This window comes from Tachyglossus aculeatus, chromosome 1 (assembly GCF_015852505.1).
Source record: "Tachyglossus aculeatus isolate mTacAcu1 chromosome 1, mTacAcu1.pri, whole genome shotgun sequence".
NCBI lineage: Eukaryota > Metazoa > Chordata > Mammalia > Monotremata > Tachyglossidae > Tachyglossus > Tachyglossus aculeatus.
In genome coordinates, this window is record NC_052066.1 from 68351805 (window position 1) to 68378898 (window position 27094).

The window sequence follows — 27094 nt, forward strand, 5'->3', positions numbered from 1 at the left end:
CTGTTGCCCGAAAGGAGAAAGTCCCGGCCAACCAGGTGCGTGTTTAATCAATCAATCAATCAATCAGTCGTATTTATTGAGCACTTACTTTGTGCAGAGCACTGTACTAAGCGCTTGGGAAGTACAAATTGGCAACATATAGAGACAGTCCCTACCCAACAGTGGGCTCACAGTCTAAAAGGTTTAAGTTTAAGACCCCCGCTCCTACCCAGAGGAGAGGCCAGAGTCATTCCGACGGGCATCTTGGAGTATCCCGCACTCGGTGCTGCTTAATAAGTACATTCCGTCTGTAGACGCGGAATTAGAGAATGTGGGAGGCCTCCACTGATGGATGGAGGACTTTTGTCACAAATCTCTCCGGAATAGGCTGTCAACTCGCTGTGGGTAGGGAACACATCTATCGGCTCTGTTAGATTCAACTCTCCCATTTTTTTTTTTTTGGTGGCATTTATCATCATCATCAATCGTATTTATTGAGCGCTTACTATATGCAGAGCACTGTACTAAGCGCTTGGGAAGTACAAATTGGCAACATATAGAGACAGCCCCTACCCAACAGTGGGCTCACAGTCTAAAAGGGGGAGACAGAGAACAAAACCAAACATACTAACAAAATAAAATAAATAGAATGGATATATACAAATAAAATAAATAAATAAATAAATTTATGAAGCGCTTACTATGTGCAAGCACTGTTCTAAACACTGGGGAGGTTACAAAGTGATCAGGTTGTCCCACGGGGGGCTCACAGTCTTCATCCCCATTTTACAGATGAGGTAACTGAGGCACAGAGAAGTGAAGTGACTTGCCTAAGGTTACACAGCTGACAATTGGCGGAGCAGGGATTTGAACCCATGACCTCTGACTCCAAAGCCCGCGCCCTTTCCACTGAGCCACGCTGCTTCTCTTAGTAGACTAATTGCTAATTGCTTAGTAGAGTGCTCCGCACACAGCGAGTGCTCAATAAATAATACCATTGATTGATTGCTTGATGGAGGCCTTTCCAGACTGAGCCCCTTCCTTCCTCTCCCCCTCGTCCCCCTCTCCATCCCCCCATCTTACCTCCTTCCCTTCCCCACAGCACCTGTATATATGTATATATGGTTGTACATATTTATTACTCTATTTATTTATTCATTTATTTCACTTGTACATTTCTATCCTGTTTATTTTATTTTGTTGGTATGTTTGGTTCTGTTCTGTCTCCCCCTTTTAGACTGTGAGCCCACTGTTGGGTAGGGACTGTCTCTATGTGTTGCCAATTTGTACTTCCCAAGTGCTTAGTACAGTGTTCTGCACATAGTAAGCGCTCAATAAATACGATTGATTGATTGATTGATTGACTAGTCGCGTTTGGCCTTCACCAGTGACACCCGGGAGCCAGTTCCGACGGGCTGGTGAGCAATTACGTTCTTTCTCTGTTTCTACTGCCGGGCCCTCTAAGAATCTCTCACTCTTTTTCTTATTTTTTTTATTTTTACAGACTCTTTTTAACCACTTACTATGTGCCAGGCACTGTACTAAGCGCTGGGGTAAATACAAGATAATCAGGTTGGACTCGGTCCATGTCCCACGAGGGGCTCACAGTCATAATCCTCATTTTCCAGATGATAATGATGATGGTGGCTTACTGTGTGCAGAGCACTGTTTCAAGCGCTGGGGAGGTTACAAGGCGATCGGGTTGTCCCTCGGGGGGCTCACAGTCTCAATCCCCATTTTACAGATGAGGTAACTGAGGCACAGAGAAGTGAAGTGACTTTCCCAAAGTCATACAGTTGGCAGAGCCGGGATTTGAACCCATGTCCTCTGACTCCAAAGCCCGGGCTCTTTCCACTGAGGTAACCGAGGCACGGAGAAGTGAATTGACCTGCGCAAGGTCATCCAGCAGGCAAGGGGCAGAGCGGAATTAGAAACCCCGGCCCTTCATCATCATCATCAATCGTATTTATTGAGCGCTTACTATGTGCAGAGCACTGTACTAAGCGCTTGGGAAGTACAAGTTGGCAACATATAGAGATGGTCCCTACTCAACAGTGGGCTCACAGTCTAAAAGGGGGCTCACAGTCTAAAAGGGGTTGCTCTTGCTCTTGCTCTCTCCACTAGGCCACGTTGCTTTTCTCCTCCCCGGGTTTCTTCACTGGGCTTCCAGCCTGTCAGTGGGGATTTATTGAGCGCCTACTGTGCGCAGAGCACGGTACGAAGCGCTTGGAAGAGTACAGCAGAATGAAAAACAGACACATTCCCTGTCCACAGGGAGCTTACGGTCCAGAGGAAGAGCTTGGCGATTCTGACCCCCTCCGCCTCAGTTCACTGTGGAAAAGTTGATTGGGTCAACAACCGCATCATCATCATCATCAATCGTATTTATTGAGCGCTTACTGTGTGCAGAGCACTGTACTAAGCGCTTGGGAAGTCCAAGTTGGCAACATATAGAGACGGTCCCTACCCAACGGTGGGCTCACAGTCTAAAAGTCTAACCGCATGGGGACTTGGGAGGAAAGAGAATGAGGCGTTAGAAGTTGGCTGCCCAAATTTCCGGAAAGGAAAAAGAAAGTACAAGGGAGAGAATGTGACAAGCTCAACGGAACAGAATAATGTAAAAATGTGCTCAAGAGAGTGGGCCTGTTCCTCGGTGATTCTCAGAAGCGCCTACCGGGAAAAGTGTTTTTGTAAATGACTCGGGTGTCGCTCGGAGGATTCTTGGTGTGTGGTAGGCCCGGGGCGGTCCTTGAGGCCGACTGTTTTCCGTGTCGTTCCCCCGTCTGCTCTGTGGGTTCTCTCTCTGTGTTTTGGGAAACGCCGACATCTGTAGCGACATCTGCAGCAGCAGGTGAACCGGGCAACGCGTCCCCGGAGAGGGAGCTCGTGGATTTGGGGAGAGCGTCCAACCGAAGGAGTGGGTGGGTTTTGATTGACATGGGATTCATTCATTCAGTCGTATTTATTGAGCACTTGCTGTGTGCAGAGCACTGCACTAAGCGCTTGGGAAGTACAAGTCGGCAACATATAGAGACGGTCCCTACCCAACAGCGGGCTCACAGTCTAGAAAGGGGAGACAGGCAACAAAACGAAACGTGTGGACAGGCGTCAAGTCATCAGAATGTTAATAGGGTCCCCCCCCACCAAAGAACATAATAATAATGATGGTATTTGTTAAATGCTTACTATGTGCCGAGCGCTGTTCTAAGCACTGGGGTAATCAGGTTGTCCCACGTGGGGCTCACGGTCTTCACCCCCCGTTTTACAGATGAGGTAACTGAGGCGCAGAGAAGTTAAGTGACTTGCCCAAAGTCACACAGCCGAGGAGTGGCCGAACACCCGGTGACAATGGGAGATCGTCTCCAGGCGACTAACTTGGCTGGCTTCCGGGCCATCCGCGGCCTTCAGTCGGAACCCAGAACCAGGAAGGTTTCCATCCGAGCAGGCCAGATTAGAAGAGAGTCACGGCTCTGGTGGTCAAGATGAACGAGTTCCAGCCGATAGATATAGCAGGAGCCGATCCTGCTTTTAAAACTGTGAGCCCACCTTTTAGACTGTGAGCCCACTGTTGGGTAGGGACTGTCTCTCTATGTGGCCAACTTGGACTTCCCAAGTGCTTAGTATCATCGTCATCAATCGTATTTATTGAGCGCTTACTGTGTGCAGAGCACTGTACCAAGCGCTTGGGAAGTCCAAGTTGGCAACATATGGAGACGGTCCCTACCCAACGGTGGGCTCACAGTCTAAAAGGGGGAGACAGAGAACAAAACCAAATAAAATAAATAGAATAGATATGTACAAGTAAAATAAATAAATAAATAGAGTAACAAATATGTACAAACATCTATACATATATACAGGTGCTGTGGGGAAGGGAAGGAGGTAAGATGGGGGGGACGAGGGGGAGAGAAAGGAAGGGGCTCAGTACTGTGAGCTCTGCACACAGTAAGCGCTCAATAAATACAATAAATATATACGATAAATACAGTAAATACGATTGATTGATTGAACCGTGGTGGGCGAGGTAATCCATCGGCATAACTGCATTTTAGTTTTGGAGGGGATGGAGGTGGGGAACTCCTTATCAAGCGGACGAGGGGCTCCCACCGAGTTTTCCCCTCCCGGCTGTCAGGGTAAGATAATAATAATAATAATAATAATAATAATAATAATAATAATAATAGCATTTGTTAAGCGCTTACTATGTGCAACGCACTGTTCTAAGCGCTGGGGGGGATACAACGTGATCAGGCTGTCCCACGTGGGGCTCACAGTCAATCCCCATTTTACAGATGAGGGAACTGAAGCTGAGAGAAGTGAAGTGACTTGCCCAGGGTCACACAGCAGACATGTGGCGGAGCCGGGATTCGAACCCATGACCTCTGACTCCAAAGCCCGGGCTCTTTCCACTGGAAGCGGGGGGCGTTGTACAAAGCAGACGTGTAGCCGTGTCTGTCCCCCGTGGCTCCCAGCTGGTTTCAAGCCCTTGGCCCCGAGTGTATTAAGCAGCCCCTCCCCAACCCAACCCACCACCGCTCCAGAAGCAAGACCCCCTTTTGCGGCAAAGCCCGGCCGGGGCCCCGGGGGAACCAACACTGGGGCCGTCTCCCCCACTGTAGACTGGGAGCTCGGTGCGGACAGGGAATACCAATCAATCAATCAATCAATCGTATTTATTGAGCACTTACTGTGTGCAGAGCACTGTACTAAGCGCTTGGGAAGTACAAGTTGGCAACATATAGAGACAGCCCCTACCCAACAGTGGGCTCACAGTCTAAAAGGGGGAGACAGAACAAAACCAAATAAAATAAATAGAATAGATATGTACAAGTAAAATACATAAATAAATAAATAGAATAATAAATATGTACAAACATCTATACATATATACAGGTGCCGTGGGGAAGGGAAGGAGGTAAGATGGGGGGAAGGAGAGGGGGGCGAGGGGGAGAGGAAGGAAGGGGCTCAGTCTGGGAAGGCCTCCAGGAGGAGGTGAGCTCCCAGTAGGGCCTTGAAGGGAATACGTCTCTTTATTGCCGTATTGTGCTCTCCCAAGCGCTTAGTACAGTGCTCTGCACAGAGTAAGCACTCAATAGATACGACTGACTGACTGCCCACAGTGGCTAATGGTCCAGCAGCCCCAGTCCAGTCCTGGAGCTGGGTAGAGTCTGTTAATAATAATAACAACTGTTATTAACAATAATGTTTTAAAATTATTTAATTTTATTTATTAAAATCTATAATATAATTCATATATAATTAATAATATAATGTAATTTATAATAAATTTATAATATGGCAGTTATTAAGCGCTTGCTATGTACCAAGCGCTGTTCTAAGCGCTGGGGTAGATACGAGGTAATCAGGTTGCCCCACGTGGGCCCAATCCCCATTTTGCAGACGAGGGAACTGAGGCCCAGAGAAGAGAAGTGGCTTGCCCGAGGTCACCCAGCAGACGAGTGGCGGAGCCGGGATTAGAACCCACGTCCTCTGACTTCCGAGCCCGGCCCCTTTCCACAAAGTCACGCTGCTTCCCAAATCCGTTGTCAGCCTAATCCGGCTCCCAGGGCAGAGTCTGTTAATAATAATAATAATTGTTATTAATAACAATTTTTATTAAAATCATTTAATTGTATTTATTAAAAAGCTATAATATATTTAATATATAATTACTATGATATAACTTATAATAAATTTATAATATGGCATTTATTAAGCGCTTGCTATGTACCAAGCGCTGTTCTAAGCGCTGCGGTAGATACGAGGTAATCAGGTTGTTCCACGTGGGCCCAATCCCCATTTTGCAGACGAGGGAACTGAGGCCCAGAGAAGAGAGGTGGCTTGCCTGAGGTCACCCAGCAGACGAGTGGCGGAGCCGGGATTAGAACCCACGTCCTCTGACTTCCGAGCCCGGCCCCTTTCCACAAAGCCACGCTGCTTCCCAAATCCGTTGTCAGCCGAATCTGGCTCCCAGGGCCACTTTTGGAATTAGAGGAACAGTGTGGCCTACTGGAAAGGGCAAGGGCTTGGGAGTCCGAGGACTTGGGTTCTAATCCCGGCTCCACCACTCGTCTGCTGTGTCACCTTGGGCAAGTCACTTCACTTCTCTGGGCCTCAGTTTCCTCAGCTGTAAAATGGGGATTCAGCACCTGTTCTCCCTCCTATTTAGACAGTAAGCCTCGTGTGGGACAAGGACAGTGTCCAGTCTGCGTCCACCATACCTTCTAGACTGTGAGCCCACTGTTGGGTAGGGACCGTCTCTATATGTTGCCAACTTGTGCTTCCCAAGCGCATAGTACAGTGCTCTGCACACAGTAAGCGCTCAATAAATACGATTGAATAAGTACCTACTCCAGTGCTAGTACAGGGCTAGACGCGTAGTAAGCACTTAACGGGTACCCCAATTATTAGTAGTACTATAAATTTTAGTTTAATAGTTTTCACTGTTTTGGAGGCCCTGTGGAAACATAATAACAGTGGTGGCATTTGTTAAGCGCCAGCTCTGTGCCGAGCACTGTTCTAAGCGCCGGGGAAGATACAGGGTCATCAGGCTGTCCCATGTGGGGCTCACAGTCTTCATCCCCATTTTACAGATGAGGGAACTGAGGCCCAGAGAAGTGAAGTGACTTGCCCAAAGTCACCCAGCTGACAAGTGGCGGAGCCGGGATTAGAACCCATGACCTCCGACTCCCAAGCCCGGGCTCTTTCCGCTGAGCCACGCTGGAGCGACAGCCCAAAGTCGGCAGTGCCCTTCCCCGCTTGCCACCCCCTTTTTGCCTACCTTGGCTTGGGGCTCGTCCAAGCTGGGCCCGGCCCCCGAGGCCGGAGGTCGTGAGTCTGCTGGACGGTGTCGAGCGAGTGAGCCCACTGTTGGGTAGGGGCCGTCTCTATATGTTGCCAGCTTGTACTTCCCAAGCGCTTAGTACAGTGCTCTGCACACAGTAAGCGCTCAATAAATACGGTTGATTGATTGATTGAGCGAGTCTCCCCATCGCCGCTGGGATGGAGGCTTCAGATTTTGGGGTGGGGGGACAGACAGACAGGGCCCCTGGCTCCATCACCGGTGCTTTCTAGGGCTTCTGGGAGGGCTCCCCCATTCCCACCCCTCCAGAGGATAACCAGGACCCGCTCTGAGGTTGTTTGGCCCGGGCTCACTTCCAGTCACGCTCAGAGCTTGAATGCGTTGCTCTGGGGCCGCTCTGTATGCGTGTTGTGGGCAGGGAATGTGTCTGTTATATTGTTATATTTCCCAAGTGCTTAGTACAGTGCTCTGCACATAGTCCAGTGCTCAATAAATACAGTTGACTGACCGACTGGTCCCGGGCTCCAAGTTTCTGGCCCCTGGGCAGGGCTCTCTTTCTCTCTCTCCCTCCCTCTTCGTCTCCCTTTCCCTCTCTTCTCTCTCCACCTCTCGCTCAGCCCAGCACTGCCGTAGGTGCTTAAGACCACCTTCTCCCCCTTCTAGACTGTGAGCACGCTGTTGGGTCGGGGCCGTCTCTATATGTTTTTTTTTTTTAAAGGCATTTATTAAGCGCTTACTATGTGCAAAGCACTGTTCTAAGCGCTGGGGAGGATACAAGGTGATCAGGTTGTCCCACGGGGGGCTCACAGTCTTCATCCCCATTTGACAGATGAGGTGACTGAGGCCCAGAGAAGTGAAGTGACTTGCCCAAAGCCACACAGCTGACAGTTGGCGGAGCCGGGATATGAACCCATGACCTCGGACTCCAAAGCCCGGGCTCTTTCCACTGAGCCACGCTGCTTCTACTGAGCCACGCTGCTTCTAAGTTGTACAAGTTGCCAACTTGTACTTCCCAAGCGCTTGGTACAGTGCTCTGCACACAGTAGGCGCTCAATAAATACGATTGAATGAATGAATGAATGAATGAAAGAACATTCCACAGAAGTAAGAGAAGAGACACAGTCTCTGACCTCGAGATGCTTGTTATCTACTAGGGGAGGCCCGCAGTTCTGACCTCCAAGGACCCGAGATACCAGGGTCAGGGGAGTGAATTTGGGTCTCTTCCTTCTTCCTTCAGTCGTATTTATTGAGCGCTTACTGTGTGCAGAGCACTGTACTAAGCGCTTGGGAAGTACAAGTTGGCATCATATAGAGACAGTCCCTACCCAGCAGCGGGCTCACAGTCTAGAAGGGGGAGACGGACAACGAAACAAAACATATTAACAAAATAAAATAAATAGAATAAATACGTCAGACTGCTGTCCCCTTGGCCCGCTGGGGAAGCACCCCTTTATTTTCTGCTACGCCTCCGCTCCTGGCCGACCGCCCGGTAATTCTCCGGACTCGTTACTGTCCTTGCAGTCCGGCCAGCACGCCTGGACTCAAACAGGCAAGCGGCCGCTCACTCTTGGTAGTAGAAGCAGTGGCAATCAATCAATCAGTCAGTCATATTTATTATTATTAATATAATAATATATAATTATAAATAATTTTATAATCATAAAATTACATATAAATAATATATTATAATTAATAATAATGGTATTTGTCAAGCACTATTCTAAGCACTGGGGTAGTTACAAGGTTATCAGGTTTTCCCAACTGGGGCTCATGGTCTTTATCCCCCTTTTACAGATGAGGCCCCGAGAAGTTGTGACTTGCGCAAAGTCACATAGCTGACAAGTGGCGGAGCCGGAATTCGAACCCACGACCTCTGACTCCCAAGCCCGTGCTCTTTCCACTGAGCCGTGCTGCTTCTCAGGCACTTGGGAGACTCAAGCACTCCGAGTGCTTACTGTGTGCCGAGCACTGTATTAAGTACTTTTGTGTTTTGGTACTTGTTAAGTGCTCTCTCTGTGTCAAATACTGTTCTGGGCATTGGGGTGGGTACAAGTTGATTAGGTTGGACACAGTCCCTGTCCCGCATGGGGCTCACATTCGTAAGTAGAAGGGAGAATGGGTATCAAATCCCCATTTTACAGTTGAGGAAACTGAGGCACAGTGAAGCGACTTGCCCAAGATCACAAAGCAAGCAGTTGGCGGAGCCGGGATTAGAAAGCGCATCCTCTGAATTCCAGGCCCGGGCTCTTTCCACTAGGCCACACTGCTTCTCAAGCACTTGGGAGACAACACTATGACTCGTTGTGGGCAGGGATTGTCACTGTTTATTGTTGCATTGTTCTTTCCCAAGCGCTTAGTACAGTGCTCTGCACACAGGAAGCGCATAATAAATAAAGATTGAATGAATAAAAGAATGAGTGAGCAGGTAGACATGTTCCCCGCTCTCAGTGAGCTTACAGCCTAGAAGGGGAGGCAGACATTAGTATAAATAAATTAAAGATTTGGACATCAGTGCTGTGGGGCTGAGGGAGGGGTGAATAAAGGGTGCATGGGTGATGTAGAGGTCAATCAATCGTATTTATTGAGCGCTTACTGTGTGCAGAGCACTGTACTAAGCACTTGGGAAGTACAAGTTGGCAACATGGGTTCAAATCCCAGCTCTGCCAATTGTCAGCTGTGTGACTTTGGGTAAGTCATTTAACTTCTCTGTGCCTCAGTTACTTCAACTGCAAAACGGGGATTAAGACTGTGAGCCCCCTGTGGGACAACCTGATCACCTTTTACATTTTATTTTATTCTATTTATTTTATTTTGTTAGTATGTTTGGTTTTGTTCTCTGTCTCCCCCTTTTAGACTATGAGCCCACTGTTGGGTAGGGACCATCTCTATATGTTGCCAATTTGTACTTCCCAAGCGCTTAGTACAGTGCTCTGCACATAGTAAGTGCTCAATAAATACGATTGATGATGATCACCTTGTAACCTCCCCAGCGCTTAGAACAGTGCTTTGCACATAGTAAGCGCTTAATAAATGCCATCATCATTATTATTATTCTGTAGGAGGGGAGTAGTATTTGCTGAGCACCCACTTGGTGCGGTGCACTGTACTAGGCCTTGGGAAGTAGAGAGGAAAGAAACGATACGTTCCGTGCCCTCGAGGAGCTCCGGCTGTCAGCCTTGTCAGGGCAGGAGCATCATCATCATCATCTTCAATTGTATTTATTGAGCGCTTACTGTGTGCAGAGCACTGTACCAAGCGCTTGGGAAGTACAAGTTGGCAACATATAGAGACGGTCCCTACCCAACATCGGGCTCACAGTCTAAAAGGGGCAGTTGGGGCTAGAAGTTTCCTGGGATGTGTTGGCTTCCCTTTTAGTCTGTTGTGCGCTGGACTCGGTCCAATCACCCTCCCCGCCTCTCCCCTTCCTGCACATCTCTCCCGTCAGCAAGGACCTTTGAAGGTCATCGGTCGCCGGGGCGGTTTTGGCCCTTGTTAGAGGCGCCCGGAGAGTTGGGTTCCTTAATGACATCTCGTTCTCAAATTGCCATCTGGCCTCTGGCTTCCCTAAAGAGAGGCTGGAGCAGCTCTGAGTACTTTAGGCAGGATCCATTTCTAGACTGACGGTGACGATGATTCTTACCGAATTAAGCCCCAACGACGTGTCCCAAGTTCACATGGCAGTAACCCTGTCCGGAGGACGGGTGGCAGAGATTAGGCAAGCGGGGAAAACGTATTCAGGGAAACATGACGCACCATCAAAACAGGCATGGGCTGCGGAGGCAGACGGGGTGAATGAACCTCGGCAGAGGCAGTTAGGAGGTAGGGAGGGTAGGGTCCCCACAAATCAGGCAGTGGAATCAATCAATCAATTGTATTTATTGAGCACTTACTGTGTGCAGAGCACCGTAGTAAGCGCTTGGGAAGTACAAGTTGGCAACATATAGAGACAGTCCCTACCCAACAGTGGGCTCACAGTCTAAAAGGGGGAGACAGAGAACAAAACCAAACATACTAACAAAGTAAAATAAATAGAATAGATATGTACAAGTAAAATAAATAAATAAATAGAGTAATAAATATGTGCAAACATATATACATATATACAGGTGCTGTGGGGAAGGGAAGGAGGTAAGATGGGGGGGATGGAGAGGGGGACGAGGGGGAGAGACGAGGGGGAGTGGAACCGGAGTTTGGAATTATAGGGGAAACCAAAAATCCAAAGATTCGGGGAGGAGCCGGGAATGGGATCAGCAAGAAAAGAAGGCATCAGAGAGGAAGTATGAAGCACAAAAATAGGCTTGGCTCAAGATTCGGGGAGGAGCCGGGAATGGGATCAGCAAGAAAAGAAGGCATCAGAGAGGAAGTATGAAGCACAAAAATAGGCTTGGCTCTAGGTGAGGAACTACTGAGAACAAGGTGAGCCAGACGCTGCCCTCAAATAATAATAATAATAACGATGGTATTGGTTAAGCGCTTACTATGGGTCAAGCACTGTTCTGAGAGCCGGGGGAGATACAAGGTCATCAGGTTGGACACAGTCCCTGTCCCACATGGGGCTCACAGTCTTAATCCCCATTTGACAGATGAGGGAGCTGAGGACCAGAGAAGTGAAGTGACTTGCCCCAGGTCACACAGCAGACTAGTGACGGAGCCGGGATTAGAACTCAGGTCCTTCCGACTCCCGGGCCCGGGCTGTATCCACTAGGCCAAAAATCTGTGATCTAAAATCAGTCAGTCGTATGTATTGAGCACTTACTGTGTGCAGAGTATTCATTCATTCATTCAATCGTATTTATTCAGCACATACTGTGTGCAGAGCACTGTACTAAGCGCTTGGGAAGTACAAGTTGGCAACATATAGAGATGGTCCCGACCCAACAGCGGGCTCACAGTCTAGAAGAGTACTTGTGAGAGTAGCAGATAACAATGGTAAACCTGTGAACGATGAGAGACGCACAGACTACTGCACAACAAACCAAAATCCCCCTCCTCGCCAAACACCCCTTATGCCCATAGCTGTCACTTTATCCATTTGTATTGATGCCTGTCTCCCCCACCTCTAGACTGTAAACTCACTGTGGGCAGAGAATGTGACTGTTTACTGTTGTATCCTATTCTCCCAAGCACAGTAAGCACTCAATAAATAGAGTTGAGTGAATGAATGTAAATCAATCAGTCAGTGGAATTTATTAAGCAAAAACTCCTCACTCTGGGCTTCAAGGCTGTCCATCCCCTCGCCCCCTCCTACCTCCCCTCCCTTCTCTCTTTCTCCAGCCCAGCCCGCACCCTCCGCTCCTCTGCCGCCGCTAACCTCCTCACTGGGCCTCGTCCTTGCCTGTCCCGCCGTCGACCCCCGGCCCGCGTCCTTCCTCTGGCCTGGAATGCCCTCCCTCCGCACATCCTCATCAAGCTAGCTCTCTTCCTCCCTTCAAAGTCCTACCGAGAGCTCACCTCCTCCAGGAGGCCTTCCCACACTCAGCCCCCTTTTTTCTCTCCTCCTCCCCACCCCCCTGCCCTACCTCCTTCCCCTCCCCACAGCACTTGTATATATTTGTACAGATTTATTACTCTATTTATTCTACTTGTACATATTTACTATTCTATTAATTTTCTTAATGATGTGCATATAGCTTTAATTCTATTTGTTCTGACGATTTTGACATCTGTCTACATGTTTTGTTCTGTTGTCTGTCTCCCCCTTCTAGACAGTGAGCCCGTTGTTGGGTAGGGACCGTCTCTATATGTTGCCGACTTGTACTTCCCAAGAGCTTAGTCCAGTGCTCTGCACACAGTAAGCGTTCAATACATACAATTGAATGAATGAATTGAGCACTTACTACTTGCAGAGAGCTTGGGAGAGTACAGTACAACCGAAGATCAATCAATCAATCAATCGTATTTATTGAGCGCCTACTGTGTGCAGAGCACTGTACTAAGCGCTTGGGAAGTACAAGTTGGCAACATTTAGAGACAGTCCCTACCCAACAGTGGGCTCACAGTCTAAAAAGGGGAGACAGAGAACAAAATCAAACATACTAACAAAATAAAATAAGTAAAATAGATGACACAGCAATAGACATCAAGCCTGGGAATTCATTCATTCATTCATTCAATCGTATTTATTGAGCGCTTACTATGTGCAGAGCACGGTACTAAGCGCTTGGGAAGTCCAAGTTGGCAACATATAGAGACAGTCCCTACCCAACAGCGGGCTCACAGTCTAGAAGGGGGAGACAGACAACAAAACAAAACATAAGGCCTTCCCAGACTGAGCCCCTTCCTTCCTCTCCCCCTCATCCCCCTTTCCATCCCCCCCATCTTACCTCCTTCCCTTCCCCACAGCACCTGTATATATGTATATCTGTTTGTACATATTTATTACTCTATTTATTTATTTTACTTGTACATATCTATTCTATTTATTTTATTTTGTTAGTATGTTTGGTTTTGTTCTCTGTCTCCCCCTTATAGACTGTGAGCCCACTGTTGGGTAGGGACTGTCTCTATATGTTGCCAATTTGTACTTCCCAAGCGCTTAGTACAGTGCTCTGCACATAGTAAGCGCTCAATAAATACGATTGATGATGATACAGTCTGTTACTCTAGGCTATTGTGCCAACCAGTTGTCCAACCCGGTTATCTTGTATCTACCCCAGCGCTTACTGTTCATTTATTCAATCCTATTTATGAAGCGCTTACTGTGTCCAGAGCATTGTACTAAGGGCTCGGGAAAGAACAAAACAAGTGCCAGCCACAGAGTAGGCGCTTAACAAACACCACTAGTGTTATTATTACCTGGTCCAGCCAGGCTCCAGGACAGTGAGCTCTGTCTCTGGCACGGCTCCCGGGCAATACTGACTTCACTGCGGGTTGGGGGAGGAGAGGCATGCGGGTTGAACATGATCCAGAGGGTGCCCGGGGTTGGGGTACACGGCCGACACGTTGTGCGTGTGGGCCTGTTCGGCGGGGCCGTGGCTACTGGACTTTCTGCGCCCCACAGAGAGGCCCGGAGCCTCTTAGGACCCTAGAGTAAGCCAAACGTCGGATTGAGTCGAGCACCGTGACGTAGAGCCCAGGCTTGGGAGTCAGAAGGTCCTGGGTTCTAATCCTGGCTCTACCACTTGTCTGCTGTGTGACCTTGGGCAAGTCGCTTCACTTCTCTGGGCCTCGGTTACCTCGTCTGTAAAATGGGAATTGAGACTACGAGTACATATTAATCTATTTTAGGAGGCCTTCCCAGACTGAGCCCCTTCCTTCCTCTCCCCCTCGTGCCCCTCTCCATCCCCCCATCTTACCTCCTTCCCTTCCCCACAGCACCTGTATATATGTATATATGTTTGTACATATTTGTTACTCTATTTATTTATTTTACTTGTACATATCTATTCTATTTAATTTTGTTAGTATGTTTGGTTTTGTTCTCTGTCTCCCCCTTTTAGACTGTGAGCCCACTGTTGGGTAGGGACTGTCTCTATATGTTGCCAACGTGTACTTCACAAGCACTTAGTACAGTACTGTGCACACAGTAAGCGCTCAATAAATACGATTGATGATGATGATGATGATGACAGGGATCGTGTCCAATGCGATTTGCTTGTATTCATTCATTCATTCAGTCGTATTTATTGGGCGCTTACTGTGTGCTAAGCGCTTGGGAAGTACAAGTCAGCAACATATAGAGACGGTCCCTGCCCAGCAACGGGCTCACAGTCTAGAAGGGGAAGACAGACAACAAAACAAAATATATTAATAAAATAAATAGAATAGTAAATATTTATTTACTATTACATATTTATTACATATTTAGAATAGTAAATATGTACAAGTAAAATAAATATAGTAATAAATCTGTACAAAATTTGTATCCACCCCAGCGCTTAGTACAGTGCCTGGCTCATAGGTAAGCGCTTAACAAATGCCATAATTATAGCTCTTTGGAGCACGGACTTTGGAGTCAGAAGTCATGGGTTCAAATCCCGGATCCACCAATTGTCAGCTGTGTGACCTTGGGCAAGTCACTTAACTTCTCTGGGTCTCAGTTACCTCATCTGTAAAATGGGGATGAAGACTGTGAGCCCCCCGTGGGACAACCTGATCACCTTGTAACCTCCCCAGTGCTTAGAACAGTGCTTTGCACGTAGTAAGCACTTAGTAAATGCCATTATTGTTGTTATTATTAAGTAAGGAAAAAACAGTGCCTCATCATTACCACCACGGTCAGGGAACTCTGCTTGGGAAGCAGCATGGCCTAATGGATAGAGCCCGGGCCCGGGAGTAAGGAGGACCTGGATTTTAATCCCGCTCTGCCACTCATCTGCTGTGTGGCCTTGATCAAGTCACTTCACTTTTCTGGGCCTCAGTGACCTCACCTATAAAATGGGGATTAAGACCGTGAGCCCCATGGGGAACCGGGACCACAACCTGCCTTATGATCTTGCATCTACCCCAGGGCTTAGAATGGTGCTTGACACATAGTAAATTATTATTATTATTATTACCTGTTCTCCCTCTCAGACTGTAAGCCCCATATGGGACAGAGAATGTGCCTGACCTGATTGCCCTGTATCTACCCAGTGTTTGGAACAGTGCTTGACACATCATCATCATCATCATCAATCGTATTTATTGAGCGCTTACTATGTGCAGAGCACTGTACTAAGCACTTGGGAAGTACAAACTGGCAACATATAGAGACAGTCCCTACCCAACAGTGGGCTCACAGTCTAAAACATAGTAGGTGGTTAGTAGATACCATTGAAAAAAAATATCTGGAATTTTCAGATGATTTTTGGAGAAGGGAGGGTGTTGGGCACATCTGCAGTGACAGGTACAGATGTATAAAAGTGGTGATATTAAGTGGTGGGAAAACAAGTTAAAGTGAGCAATAATAATAATAATAATGTTGGTATTTGTTAAGCACTTACTATGTGCAAAGCACTGTTCTAAGCGCTGGGGTAGGTACAAGGTAATCAGATTGTCCCACGAGGGGCTCACAGTCTTCATCCCCATTTTACAGATGAGGGAACTGAGGCCCAGAGAAGTGAAGTGACTTGCCCAACGTCACACAGCTGACAAGTGGCGGAGCCGGGATTTGAGCCCACGCCCTCTGACTCCAAAGCCTGGGCTCTTTCCACTGAGCCACGCTGCTTCCCAATGGGAAGACTGATTTGAGGAAAGCAGAGGGGAAGAGCAGGCAGTAAGGAGAATTCATTCAATCGTATTAAGTGCTTACTGTGTGCAGAGCACTGTACTAAGTGCTTGGGAAAGTACAGTACAACAATAGAGACAGTCTCTGCCCACAATGAGCTCACAGTCTAGAGGGGTGGAGACAGACATCAATACAAGTAGATGGACAACAATATAAATAATTAAAATTGCAAATATATGCTTTAGTGCTGTGGGGCGGGGAGCGGGGGAAGATCAAAGGGAGAGAGTCAGGGTGTTGCGGGAGGGAGAGGGAGATGAGGAAAAGGGGGTTTAGTCTGGGAAGACATCTTGGAGGAGATGGGCCTTCAGTGAGTCTTTGAATGGGGTGGGAGAGTAATTTTCTGGCAGATTTGAGGAGAGAGGGCAATCCAAGCCAGAGGTGGGACATGGGCCGGCGGTCAGTGGCGAGACAGGCGAGAACGAGGCACAGTGAGAAGGTTAATGGAAACAGAGGAGCAGAGGTGTGGGCTGGTTTGTAGAAGGAGAGAAGGGAGGTGAGGTAGGAGGGGCTGAGGTGATAGAGTGCTTGAAAGCCAGTGGGAAGGAGTTTTTGTTTGATATGGAGATGGATAGGCAGCCACTGGAGATTTTTGAGGAGAGGGGTGACATGCCCTGAACGTTTCTGTAGAAAGATAATCCGGGCAGCGGAGTGAAGTATGAACTGGAGTGGGGTGAAGCAGGAGGTTGGGAGGTCAGAAAGGAGGCCGATGCAGTAATCCAAGAGGAATAGGGTACTAACGTGGTGGGGGGGAGGAAAGGGCGGATTTTAGCTATGTCGTGAAGGTGAGACTGACAGGATTTGGTGATGGATTGGATGTGTGGAGTGAATGAGAGAGCGGAGTCAAGGATGTCACCAAGGTTACGGACTTGTGAGACGGGAAGGTTAGTGGTACCATCCGCAGTGATGGGAAAGTCTGGGAGAGGACAGGGTTTGGATGGGAAGATGAGGAGAATCATATCTTATCTACACCCGAAGGCCCAGGGAGGCTTGGCGAAGGATGAAGACTTTGACCTTCTTTCATCCCCGACGGAGGTGGGAGGCCATTGATGGTGGCAAAGGGTGATGTGGCTACAGGGGCAAGTGAGGAGGATGACTGTAGAAGCGGTGGATGTGGAATTGACTGTGGGAGAGAGGTCTTCGAGGCCAGAAGGTGGAAGAGCGGACAGGAGTTCAGCAGGGAGAAGACCAGGGCCTGGAAGAGGGTTTGACCTAGGAAATGACAAGAAAAAAAAGGGGTTTGGTGGGGCCAGTGGTGTTGGTGGGGCCAGTCGTGTTGCGGAGAAAGAGGTGTGAGAAAATCAAACACAAATCCCCAAATTGATGGCATAGACAACCACTTTCTGTGTGGTAATGTGTTTTTTTCCCCAGTAACTAGTCCAGCGTTACAAAAATTAATTTTAGAAAGTAGCGGTAGTAGTAAGAGCATTTATTGAGAGTCCACTGGGTGCAATGCACTGTTCTAATCACTCAGGAAGTACAGAATAAAGAAGTAATAGGCTTCCTGCGCACAAGGCTCTCTCTGAGAGAGCCACGTAGAAAAATACTTACAAAACAAGTATTAAAATAAATAGTAGAGTGAACATTTGAATAAACACCTATGCTGAGGGTCGGTAGAGAGGAGAGCCTAATTGCTGGAGCTGGCCGATGGGGCCATCAAACACCCTTCTACGGTCTTGAGTGTGATGCAGCTGATTATCTTGAAACTATCCACACCCTTAGCACATAGTAATTGCTGCTTAAATGCCATTATTATCATTATTCCAACCTGGCCACAGCTTGGTAAATTAGTGTAATATAATAACGTATAAGATAGTAATAATAATAATAATAGTGATAATAATGTTGGTATTTGTTAAGCACTTAGTATGTGCCAAGCACTGTTCTAAGCGCTGGGGGGGATACAAGGTCATCGAGGTTGTCCCATGTGGGGCTCACAGTCTTCATCCCCATTTTATAGATGAAGGAACTGAGGCCCAGAGAAGTGAAGTGACTTGCCCAAAGTCACATAGCTGACAAGTGGCGGAGTCGGGATTAGAACCCATGACCTGACTCCTAAGCTCGTGTTTTTTCCGCTGAGCCACGCTGCTTCTTGCGGTTTTGTGGAAAAAGTGATCAGGGCATAATATAACAATAATGGAAGTGGCCCAAACTATCTTCCCGAGGAGGTGCTAACATTATGTAAATAATGTATGGTGGGTGTATATGTGCGTGTGCGTGTGTGTGTTTACATATATACATATGTATATATACACATATATGTAAATATACGCAGCCACTGTACTAAACACTGGGATGGACACAAGCAAATGGGGTTGGACATAGTCCCTGTCCTACATGGGGCTCCTACCCCATCCACCCCGCCCCCCTCACCCGGGCCCTCTCTGCCTCCCGTTCTCCCCACCTCTGTCTCTCCAGCTCTCTGCTGCCGTCTCTTTCCCTCTATTATTATTATTAAGTCACTTCTCTGGGCCTCAGTTACCTCATCTGTAAAATGGGGATAAAGACTGTGAGCCCCCCGTGGGGCAACCTGATCACCTTGTAACCTCCCCAGCGCTTAGAACAGTGCTTTGCACATAGTAAGCGCTTAACAAATGCCATCATCATTATTATTATTATTATTATGGGGCTCACAGTCTCAATCTCCATTTTACAGATCGAGGGAACTAAGGCACAGAGAAGTGACGTGATTTGCCCAAGGTCACACAGCAGAAAAGTGGCAGAGCCAGCGTTGGAACCCATGACCTTGTGACCTCCAGGCCTGTGCACTATCCATTATGCCATATTTTAATGTATGTGTGTTTACACACACGCATACATTCTCTCTCTCCCCCCACCACTGGCTACTTAGACTGTGAGCCCCATGTGGGACAGGGACTGTGTCCAACCTTAGAACAATGCTCGGCATTGTTACCGAATGCCATCATTATTACCCCCTGGGCTACCACCACCACACCTTTCAGAGGGGTCTGGGAGTTGTCCGCATGGAGGTGGTAGCTGGGAACCCTGTGAATGTGAAAGCTCCCCGGGAGAGCGAGAGCAGGGCGAGAAGAGAAGGGTGGCCTCGTGGGGTTCAATAAGAGGCTGAGAGGAGCCAGCTGCTCAATCAATCAATCAATCGTATTTATTGAGTGCTTACTGTGTGCAGAGCACTGTACTAAGCGCTTGGGAAGTACAAGTTGGCAACATATAGAGACAGTCCCTACCCAACAGTGGGCTGACAGTCTAAAAGGGGGAGACAGAGAACAAAACCAAACATACTAACAAAATAAAATAAACAGAATAGATATGTACAAGTACAATAAGTAGAGTAATAAATATGTACAAACATCTATACATATATACAGGTGCTGTGGGGAAGGGAAGGAGGTAAGATGGGGGGATGGAGAGGGGGACGAGGGGGAGAGGAAGGAAGGGGCTCAGTCTGGGAAGGCCTCCTGGAGGAGGTGAGCTCTCAGTAGGGCCTTGAAGGGAGGAAGAGAGCTAGCTTGGAGGATGGGCGGAGGGAGGGCATTCCAGGCCCGGGGCATGACGTGGGCCGGGGGTCGATGGCGGGACAGGCGAGAAGTAGTCGTAGGATGAAAACCCCATGGGGGATGGACAGGGCCTGTGCCCTCCCTGATTATCTTGAATATCCCCCAGGGAGACTGGCACAGGGGTTGGCACGTAGTATGTGCTTAACATTCATTCATTCATTCAATTCTATTTATTGAGTGCTTACTGTGTGCAGAGCACTGTACCAAGAGCTTGGGAAGTACAAGTTGGCAACATATAGAGACGGTCCCAACCCAACAACGGGCTCACAGTCTAGAAGGGGGAGACAGAGAACAAAACAAAACATGTGGACTGGTGTCAAGTTGTCAGAACAAAACCTTAACAGATACCTTAGTTATTGTTAGTATTAGCCAGGTTAGTCCTGTGTCAGCAAAACCAAGTCACTTCACGTCTCTGGGCCTCAGTGACCTCATGCTTAGTGGAAAGAGCTTGGGCTTGGGAGTCAGAGGTCGTGGGTTCTAATCCCAGTTCCACCACTTGTCAGCTGTGTGACTTTGGGTAAGTCACTTCACTTCTCTGGGACTCAGTTACCTCACCTGTGAGCCCCATGTGGGACCACCTGATTATCTCATATCTACCCTAGCGCTTAGAACAGTGCTTGGCACATAGCGCTTAACAAATACTATTATTAGTATTATTTTCTGTAAATTGGGGGTGAAGACAGTGAGCCCGACGTGGAACAGGGACCGTGTCCAACCCAATGAACTTGGATCTGTCTCAGCGCAGAGGGCCGTGCCTGGCAAATTGTAAAGTGCTCAGCAAATCCCATTAAAAACACAAAGAGACAAAAATTGAGGGCTGATACTATTTTGAGAAGGAGGGAGACGTGAGGGAGGGTGAGGACAGAGCGAAGCCCTTTGGCTTCGACTCCAAGGAAGTCATTGGCGACCTTAGAAAGCACAGCCTCAGAGCTTAGTGCCGATGCTGTAGTGGTTTTCGATCCCTGGGGAAAGTTTGCCCAACCCTTTCTGGGTATTTCCTGGGATGGTTTCTTAGGAGACACTCGAATGATCCAAAGAGAAACAGCTTGGCCTAGTGGAAAGAGCACGGGCCTGGATTATAATCCTGAACGCTGCCTCATATCTGCTGCGTGACCTCAGGCAAGTCATTTAACTTGTCTGTGCCTCAGTTACCCCATCTGTATAACGGGGATTAAGACCGTGAGCCCTACGTGGGACAAGAGCTGTGTCCAACTTGATTATCATCTTATCTACCCCAGCACTTAGTACAGTGCCCAGTGCATAGTAAATGCACTTTTAGACTGTGAGCCCACTGTTGGGTAGGGACTGTCTCTATATGTTGCCAACTTGTACTTCCCAAGCGCTTAGTACAGTGCTCTGCACACAGTAAGCGCTCAATAAATACGATTGATGATAAATGCTTTGCAAATCCCATTAAAAAAGCAAAAAAGAGGCACAAAAGTTGAGGCCTGATATTAATTCGAGAAGTGGCAAGTCACTTAACTTCTCTGTGCCTCATTTACCTCATCTGTAAAATGGGGATGAAGACTGTGAGCCCCCCGTGGGACAACCTGATCACCTTGTAACCTCCCCAGCGCTTAGAACAGTGCTTTGCTCATAGTAAGCACTTAATGAATGCTATCAGAAGCAGCGTGGCTCAGTGGAAAGAGCACGGGCTTTGGAGTTGGAGATCGTGGGTTCGAATCGTGGCTCCGTCACATGCCTGCTGTGTGACCTTGGGCAGGTCACTTAACTTCTCGGAGCCTCAGTTACCTCATCTGTAAAATGAGATGACTGTGAGCCCCACGCGGGACAACCTGATCACCTTGTATCCCTCCAGCGCTTAGAACAGTGCCTTGCACATAGTAAGTGCTTAACAAGTGCCATTATTGTTATTATTATTATCATTATTATTATTAAGTAGGGAGGTGGCAGTCCACAGTGTCAGAGGCAGCAGAGACGTCAGGGAGGATGAGGACAGGGTGAAGCCCTTTGTCTTCGGCTCCAGGGAAATCATTAGCGACCTTAGAAAGCAGATCCTCAGGGCTTAGTGCCCACACTCTAAGGGTTTTTGATCCCTGGAGAAAGTTTGCTGCGGTGGTTTCTCAGGAGACACTTGAATGGTTAAAAGAGAAGGAGGCTTACTAAATTCACCATTGTTGTTGTCAGGAACATTTTCTAATCACGTCAGAGTCTCAGCGAGATAATAATAATAATTATAGTGCTTGTTAAGCGCTTACTATGTGCCAAGCACTGTTCTAAGCCCTGGGGTAGATACAAGGTAATCAGGTTGTCCCACGTGGGGCTCACAGTCTTCATCCCCATTTTACAGATGAGGGAACTGAGGCTCAGAGAAGTAAAGTGACTTGCCCAAGGTCACACAGCCGACATGTGGCGGAGCTGGGATTAGAACCCATGACCTCTGACTCCCATTCCCGGGCTCTTCTCACTGAGCCACGCTGCTTCCCATGGAGATGGAGCTTTGGGGCTGATCTGAGTCTTTAGGTACTAGAACAGTGCCAATGCTTAGAACAGTGCTTGGCACATTGCTATAATTATTATCATTACTTGTCTCTTGTGTCTGATTTGACTGTCCAGTCCTTTCTGTGGTTCGATGAGGAAAGTCTAACGGGACTTCCTCCCGCTAAAGCCCCCTTGGCTCCTTTGGAAAGTAACCACTGAGGGGAACCATCCTTTCTGCGGTATTGGAAAGCTCCTTCTTTTCTAGTTGTGGACAATGGCTCTACCACCACCGTCCCCCAAAGTATCCATCACCCTGTGGATGGTGGGGGAATGGGTCAGTAGGTCTAACGGGATTTTCTGAGCTCCCACTGCGTGTGTAGCCAGCCCTGTCCCAGCCACTGTAGCTCTCTGAGGGCAGGGAACGTGCCTGCTAATTCTCTTGTAATGATAATAATAACGATGGCATTTGTTAAGCGCTTACTATGTGCGAGTCACTGTTCTAAGCACTGGAGGGGGATACAAGGTGATCAGGTTGTCCCACGGGGTGCTCACAGGGTCCATCCCCGTTTTACAGATGAGGTAACTGAGGCACCAAGAAGTTGTGACTTACCCAAGGTCACACAGCTGACAATTGGCAGAGCCAGGATTTGAACCCACGGCCTCTGACTCCAAAGCCCGTGCTCTTTCCATTGAGCCACGCTGCTTCTCTATCATCCTCTCCCAAGCGCTCTGCACATTGCACTCAATAAATAATAGTAACAATGGTATTTGTTTAGCTCTTACTATGTGCAAGGCACTGTACTAAGCGCTGGGGTAGTTACAAGCAAATTGGGATGGACACAGTTCCTGTCCCACGAGGGGCTCGTAATCTCAGTACCACGGATTGATTGATTACCAAGGAAGTAAAAAGCGTGGTCCCCACCCTTGAGAAACTAATGTGCCTCTCAGTCTGTCCTAGTAAGTTGGAACCATTTCTGGATGCTAAGAAATGCAGTAAGTGCTCAATAAATACGATTGATGATATTTCCAGAAACTTTCTGCCCCCTAATTTCTGTTTTCAGTGTCCTTATTGAAGACACATCTCCTCCAAGAGGCCTTCCCTGACTAAACCTTCCTTTTCCTCTTCTCCCACTCCCCTCTGCCCCTGACTTGCTCTCTTTATTCAGCCCAGCCCAGCCCAGCCCCACAGCACTGATGTACGCGTCTGTAATTTATTTACTTCTATGAACATCCGTCTCCCCCCGCTAGACGGTAAGCGCATTATGGGAAGGGAAAGGGTCTGCTTATTGCCCTATTGTATTCTCCCAAGCGTTTAGTACAGTGCTCTGCACACAGTAAGTGCTCAATAAATATGAGTGAATGAATGAATGAATTCTGGAAGAGGCGGCCTCTGTTTTGTTTGGGCGAGCCTGGCAAGATAATCCGCCAGCGCATAGTTTCCGCGCTGGGATCCTTAGCGAACACGTTCGCTGTATTAGTTCCCGAGCGGCATCTTGAACTCTGTTTGCTTTTGAAAGAGGCTGCCCTGGCTGTTCCAGTTTGGAGAGGGGTGTGTGTTGGGAAACTCTCCGCTCAATCCTGGCCCTCCCTGTACCATCACCACCGCTGTTTTCCCTCCATGAGGATTTCATCTCCCCCTTTTAGACTGTGAGCCCACTGTTGGGTAGGGACCATCTCTATATGTTGCCATTTTGTACTTCCCAAGCGCTTGGTACAGTGCTCTGCACACAGTAAGCGCTCAATAAATACGATTGATTGATTGATTGATAGTTTCAGGGTACAGAAGCCCTGAGCAAGGATTTCCTCTCGCTCCCGCGTTTTGAGATCCCTCTTGGCCCCGAGAGCGCGAGGGTCTGTCCGTTGAAGGGATATAGTCCCTGCTTCCTGATCTTTCTCCTCCTCCGGATGGCTGTGTTTAGGCCTGCTGGGACAGAGGGCTTCTCCTGGGACTGTTCCTTCTCCCGTGGGATAGGCCAGATCACTCTTTATTTCCCGCCCCTGCTTTCACTTCCCGTCCCGCGTTCAATTACGGACTCGCTGCTCTTTGGGAACCTATTGTTTCTTAAGCCATTTGGTGCGCGCTTCCTTTTATTTTTTTTTAATGGATATTCCAGAAGTGCTTGTTATGTGCCGGGCACTGTACTGAGTGCTGGGGAAAGAGCCCGGGCTTGGGAGTCAGAGGACGTGGGTTCTTATCCCAGCTCCGCCACGTATCTGCTGTGTGACCTTGGGCAAGCCACTTCGCTCCTCCGGGCCTCAGTGACCTCATCTGTAAAATGGGGATGAAGATGGGGAGCCCCACGTGGGACAACCTGATGACCTCGTGTGGCTCAGGCTCAAGAGCCCAGGCTTGGGAGTCAGAGGTCATTCATTCATTCAATCGTATTTATTGAGCACTTACTGTGTGCAGAGCACTGTACTAAGCGCTTGGGAAGTACAAGTTGGCAACATATAGAGACGGTCCCTACCCAACAGTGGGCTCACAATGTAGAAGGTCATGGTTCTAAGGTCATGGGTCAGAAGGTCATGGGTTCTAATCCCGGCTCTGCCACTTATCTGCTGTGTGACTTTGGCCAAGTCACTTAACTTCTCTGTGCCTCAGTTACCTCATCTGTAAAACGGGGATTAAAACTGTGAGCCCCATATGGGACAACCTGATTACCCTGTATCCACCCCAGTGCTTGGCACATGGTAAGCGCTTAACAAATACCAACATTATTATTATTATTATTACCCCAGCGCTTAAACCAGTGCTTGGCACATAATAAGCACTGAACAAATACCATCATTATTATTACTATTATACAAGATAATCGGGTGGGACCTACCTGGGCCCTCCATCTTAATCCTCATTTTACAGACGAGGGGACCGTAAGCGCTTAGTACAGTGCTCTGCACATAGTAAGCGCTCAATAAATACGATTGATTGATTGATTGATTGAGTTGGCCAGGGTCACACAGGAGACAAGGGGTGGAACTGGGATTAGAACCCAGGTTCTTTTGACGCCCAGGCCCGGACTCTTTCCACTAAGCCAGGCTGCTTCGCACAAAATTCTGTACCAAGGGCCGCGGGGGTGGTGGTGTGGGAGAAGCAGCGTGGCTCAGCGGAAAGAGCACGGACTTTGGAGTCGGAGGTCAGGGGTTCAAATCCCGGCTCCGCCAATTGTCAGCTGTGTGACTCTGGGCAAGTCACTTCACTTCTCTGGGCCTCATTTACCTCATCTGGAAAATGGGGATGAAGACTGTGAGCCCCCTGTGGGACAACCTGATCACCTTGCAATCTCCCCAGCGCTTAGAACAGTGCTTTGCACATAGTAAGCGCTTAGTAAATGCCATTATTATTATTATTATTAATAATCTGAGACACCACCCGCAGCCTGCTCTAGCAAAGCAGCGTGGCTCAGTGGAAAGAGCCCGGGCTTTGGAGTCAGAGGTCACGGGTTCAAGTCCCGTCTCCGCCACTGGTCAGCTGTGTGACTTTGGCCAAGTCACTTCACTTCTCTGGGCCCCAGTTCCCTCATCTGGGAAATGGGGATGAAGACTGTGAGCCCTCTGTGGGACAACCTGATCACCTTGTAACCTCCCCAGCGCTTAGAACAGTGCTTTGCCCATAGTAAGCGCTTAGTAAATGCCATTATTATTATTATTATTATTAATCATCTGAGACACCACCCACAGCCTGCTCTAGCGAAGCAGCGTGGCTCAGTGGAAAGAGCCCGGGCTTTGGAGTCAGAGGTCACGGGTTCAAGTCCCGTCTCCGCCACTTGTCAGCTGTGTGACTTTGGCCAAGTCACTTCACTTCTCCGGGCCCCAGTTCCCTCATCTGGGAAATGGGGCTGAAGACTGTGAGCCCCCAGTGGGACAACCTGATCACCTTGCAATCTCCCCAGCGCTTCGAACAGTGCTTTGCACATAGTAAGCACTTAACAAACACCATCATTATTATTATTATCAGTCACGAGTGGTCATCGTCATCGTCCCCAGTTATCTGGAGAGGCCGGCCCCGGGAAACCAAGCGGAGTGGAGAGATTTGTCAGGCTGGTCTGAAGTAGCCGGGCAGCGTGCCCGGGACCGGTGTTACTGGGCAAGGTTGGCCGGGGCCCCGGGAGTTGGCCTTCCTTGGCACGCCCGGGGCGTTCTCCGTTTGGATTTTCTCCCCGCCCCGTCCTCCGGGCTCGCCCTTCGCCTCTCACCTGCTCCCCTTCCGTCATCCCCACAGATCTGGTGGCTGGATCCCGAGCTGACCTATGGCAACACGAAGCCGTTCGTCTTCACCCAGGGCCACTCGGTGTGTAACCGCTCCTTCTTCCCCTGCTTCGACACCCCCGCGGTCAAGTGCACCTACTCAGCGACCGTCAAGGTGAGCGCCGGCCGGCCCGCTTGGCCGTCGGCCCCTACAGCCCCCGACGCGGGGGTCCGCGCTGCCCGGGAGATCTGGCCCACCTCCATTCTGGCCTCGGTGTGTGAGGGCGGGCGAGGATCAGTGAGTGTACAAGGAATGAATCAAATACGATTCCGTCGTTCACTCGTATTTATTGAGCGCTTACTGTGTGCAGGGCACTGTACTTAAGCGCCTGATCCCGGGCTTGGGAATCAGGGGTCGTGGGTTCTAATCCCGACTCCGCCTCTTGTCAGCTGTGTGACTTGGAGACACAGAGAAGTTAAGTGACTTGCCCGGTTCCCTCATCTGTAAAATGGGGATTAAGATTGGGAGCCCCACCTGGGACAACCTGATTACCCTGTATCTCCCCGTATATATCCTGCAAACTGAAGGACATATGGATATTTGCAATTAGTACTTGCCCTTGGGGCTGACCACTGATTGTTTATCAGTCAATCAATCAATCAATCATATTTATTGAGCACTTACTGTGTGCAGAGCACTGTACTAAGTGCCTGGGAAGTACAAGTTGGCAGTGACTTTGGGCAAGTCACTTCACTTCTCTGGGCCTCAGTTCCCTCATCTGGAAAATGGGGATGAAGACTGTGAGCCCCCCGTGGGACAACGTGATCACCTTGTAACCTCCCCAGTGCTTAGAACAGTGCTTGGCACATAGTAAGCGCTTAACAAACACCATCATCATCATCAAAATACAATTCAGATTGAATCAATGCCATCTGTTGAGCACC

The 27094-nt window shown here is 48.6% G+C and overlaps 1 protein-coding gene across 1 annotated transcript in view; it reads left to right on the plus strand.

The window, feature by feature from the left end:
* The window catches only part of RNPEPL1 (arginyl aminopeptidase like 1), a 78498-nt gene that overhangs the window by 22387 nt on the left and 29017 nt on the right, over positions 1-27094 (plus strand). Inside the window, exon 7 of the mRNA XM_038745177.1 lies at positions 26184-26324. Coding sequence (XP_038601105.1) covers positions 26184-26324 — 141 coding nt within the window. The remainder of the gene's footprint in view (positions 1-26183; positions 26325-27094) is intronic.